Genomic DNA, 3533 nt, shown 5'->3' on the forward strand with positions numbered 1-3533 from the left:
AGGTTCTGAGCAGCAAGTTTTTTGGATGAAATTATAAAGACTTAAAAACACTTGGTCTCTATTTATATGTTGATGATAGATCAACATATTTTATATTATTTTTATACATTATTTTATATTTTTATATTATGTACATGTATATTTTATACATTCGTTAAAAGCTGGATATATATGTATAGTGAAAAAGTGCTACAACATTACAACACAGAATATAAGAAATATCAGTTTTTATTACGAAAACTGTATATTGATACTCATATTAAAATTATTTTTTATCTCATCTTTTGTTTTCTTTCTCCCGCTCCGTTTCATAACTTCATAATTCTGAAAAGAAATTCAATGTAAATTACATGTTCATTATTGAAAATTCAGTTGAAAAAGGTTTTTGAAAGTTACTCACCAAAACGCATTCCCAGAGAAGCACCGCGGATACTTGCAAGTGTATTGTATCCGCTCACCACATATCCTCCACAACCCCCCATGTGCATCTCAAATTGAAGAAAGTATGACTGTGGAAGTTGATTAGCCCGATTTACAGGTACCCCTATGTCAATCCATTTCTTCATCAATGGCGTGTAACAACACTTCTTATAGTATCCAACAGGAGACTTATTTCCCTTGTTGAAATAGAAAGCCATGTAACTGTTAGGATTGGCATCACAGTTACGAAAGGTTTGGTCGGCGTTATTTACGCTGTAGCCTTGTGTCGACCTGGATCTTGCTGTACTTGCGTCCAAGAAGCCAAGGTAAAGATATGGACCCATCTGTTTGGCGTTTACCGGAGTGTTGAATCCAGCATTTGTGTTGTACTTAACTGTCAAAGGCTTGTTCTTATAATAGGATATCTGCTGCAGATTTGAGTCGTATTGTTGACCTTGTTGCAAATGTCGGACCAACACTTGAGATCGGATTTCGAACAAATCGTCGACGTTGATGGCCATATTCGTGTTTGATACAAACGTGTAACCAAAGGTCTGATGAAATTCACAGAGCACTTTATAGGGCTGGTTTTGTCTGTTGTAAATCTTGTATTCTCCAGTAGGTTTACCTCTAGAGAAAGCAATGTCTTTACAGGAATCTGAAGAAAAACACGGAAGAGAGAATGTTTTCATAAGAACGAACCTATCAGAGAAAGAAAAAACAGAGGCCCATGGGCCACATTGCTCACCTAAGCACTTTGACTAGGCTTGGTTGATTGATTGTATGTTGTTTTAACTGACGGTTAAACGTCCATCTTGAGAATTTTTCACTCATATGGAGACGCCATCACTTGCCGGTGGAGAGCTGCAAATTTTGTCCTATGCACAGCACTTAGGGTCATTGAGCAGGGATGGATCCTTTTCGTGCCAGCACCTTCTGCGACACGGGACCTCGGTTTATACAGTTTCATCCGAAGGATCGCTCTGAAAGTCCCACAGTGGGATTCGAACCGGCGACGTAAGGATCAACTCCGTACTATGCGACTTCAGAGAAGACGCTCTAACCACTTTGCCACTTGGGCGACCTTTGGCTAGGAAAAAGCAGAAATCAGTCATTGTGAAAGTTTCAATTAAAAAATGATACAGGGGAAGGTCAAGATCTGAACAAGCTTGAATCTACACTACCAGAGGATGCCTACGTTATATGAATAATCATCACCCATTGTAGCCCCACCTTACTCCCTGGGGTCATGATTTGAAAAAATGCAGAGTATACATTACCTCAGGATTATTCAACTTAAGTTTTGCTTTTCTGACATATTTTTGTCTTTAAAATTTTTTTTTTAATTCTCCCCTTGTAAGGGAACTTTATCTCTCGTTTTTACAACTGAACCTTTCCTTTGCCTAAGGATTTTTTTATTCGAATTTGTGGGAAACACCAGGCCTGTCATTCTTTAGAAGAAGTTGAAAATGTGAAAAGGTAACAAACGGGTGAATGGACAGAAAAGCTCACTTGAGCTAAAAGAAAAATGAATACCCTCAACACAATAAACTTTTATGAAGGAATCAAATGCTAGAATACATCGCTTCAGATCAAACTTACAAGCAACTTTGACTTCACATTGAAGTCCAATGTACCCTGGACCACATGAGCAGACAGGTCTTCCTCTTTTCGTCAAACATGATCCACCGTTTCCACATTGTAAATCAGCACATGAAAAATCTCAAAACAGAAATTACTAAGACCTTTACTTAGTGTTATAAATCGTTTAAATGATTTTAGAGTATTTTAATTGGTTAGACTTATATTAGCAGCTTACCAAAACGAAATCCAGGCACAGCACCTACAATATCAGAAAAGGACCTAAAACCGGGGACGACATATCCTCCACACCCTCCCATATGCATCTCAAAAACTTTAAAGTAGCTGGAAGGAATACTAGGATAATATCTTGTAGAGACGTCAATCCACTTTCGGATGAATTGATTATAACAAGTTCTTCCATTATTGTGCTGTATCTTTTGCCGGAGGTCCGGAGATGAAGGATTTTGATTTCATCTGTGTTTGATAAAATGTTTTTTAGACGGAGAGAATTTCCTGGAAAGTCCTTAATGTATGTATAGCCACGTGATCCCGTAAATTCGCAGAAGACAAAAAAGCTTTTTCCATCATCTGTGTAAATTCTGTACTCTCCCATTCTTCTGTTGGGATTGCTCAGAATAATATCTTTGCATGATCCTAAATCGATTTAAACAATTAAATCTGGACAGCTCGATATACAAATACAAATATTATCATATAAGAAAATTAAATGGTCTTACTTGGTCTTTTATGTTCACATGAGACGCCCGTGTATCCTTTTTTACATCGACAGGAAGGTTTTCCATTTGACATAAAGCACAATCCACCGTTTTCACACTGAAGATCCTTACATGACAAATCTTCAATAAAACCCAATATGTTTAATTTTAATTTTGTAATGCACGTAATTACGAAGTATATGGGGGTGTTAGGCAACGCAAATACCCATACCCTAGAATGTACAAAAACAACATTCGGTTTCTGAATGAATGCCTCATTTATTTAATACTCAGTAACATGGTTCAAAAATATAGCAATATTTTGTGAAAAATCGACAAATAAAAAAAATTTCAGTGTTTTTAAAAAAACAAGGGAAACTCCATGAACGATTCATGAAATTCACCTAGTTTCAAATACTCTCTCTCTCTCTCTCTTAAACGATGCCAATTCACTTTTCTAAAAACTGTTTAAATTTCAATGAATCACTGTTAGCTTGTGATTGAGAACATAACTTATATTGTACGCTTTAAATGTTTCATGGTCTTGGGGTGCGCTGTGTGTCACTTGCGATCAAGTTCAGACTTTTTTTTTCTCAAAGACCTTATGGCTTACCAAAACGAGTTTAGGCCAAGGTTACTATATACTAAAACCATATGCACGTGGCCTTGACCTTATCAAAAGTCAGAATATCAATGCTTCTTGGCTATTTAATTTTGTATTATGAACTTCCAATTTGTAGGCATTATAAGAGAAAAACCATACCGAGACATTTTTATGCCCCGTCATGAATATGGCCGGGGAATATAGCGTTT

General features: G+C 36.7%; 1 protein-coding gene across 1 annotated transcript; it reads right to left on the reverse strand.

Annotated features, from left to right (window-relative positions):
- Nucleotides 1-275: 275 nt before the first annotated feature.
- Nucleotides 276-2411, reverse strand: LOC134247494 (uncharacterized; the record flags this gene model as incomplete). The annotated part of the gene is made up of 4 exons (XM_062729847.1): nucleotides 276-324; nucleotides 401-1078; nucleotides 2023-2142; nucleotides 2240-2411. Coding segments are annotated over 4 exons (978 nt in total), but the record flags the coding sequence as incomplete, so codon positions are not given.
- Nucleotides 2412-3533: the final 1122 nt, after the last annotated feature.

Source organism: Saccostrea cucullata, unplaced genomic scaffold (genome assembly GCF_032062105.1).
Source record: "Saccostrea cucullata isolate Sc308-1 unplaced genomic scaffold, CSIRO_AGI_Scuc_v1 ctg20002, whole genome shotgun sequence".
Taxonomy (NCBI): Eukaryota; Metazoa; Mollusca; class Bivalvia; order Ostreida; family Ostreidae; genus Saccostrea; species Saccostrea cuccullata.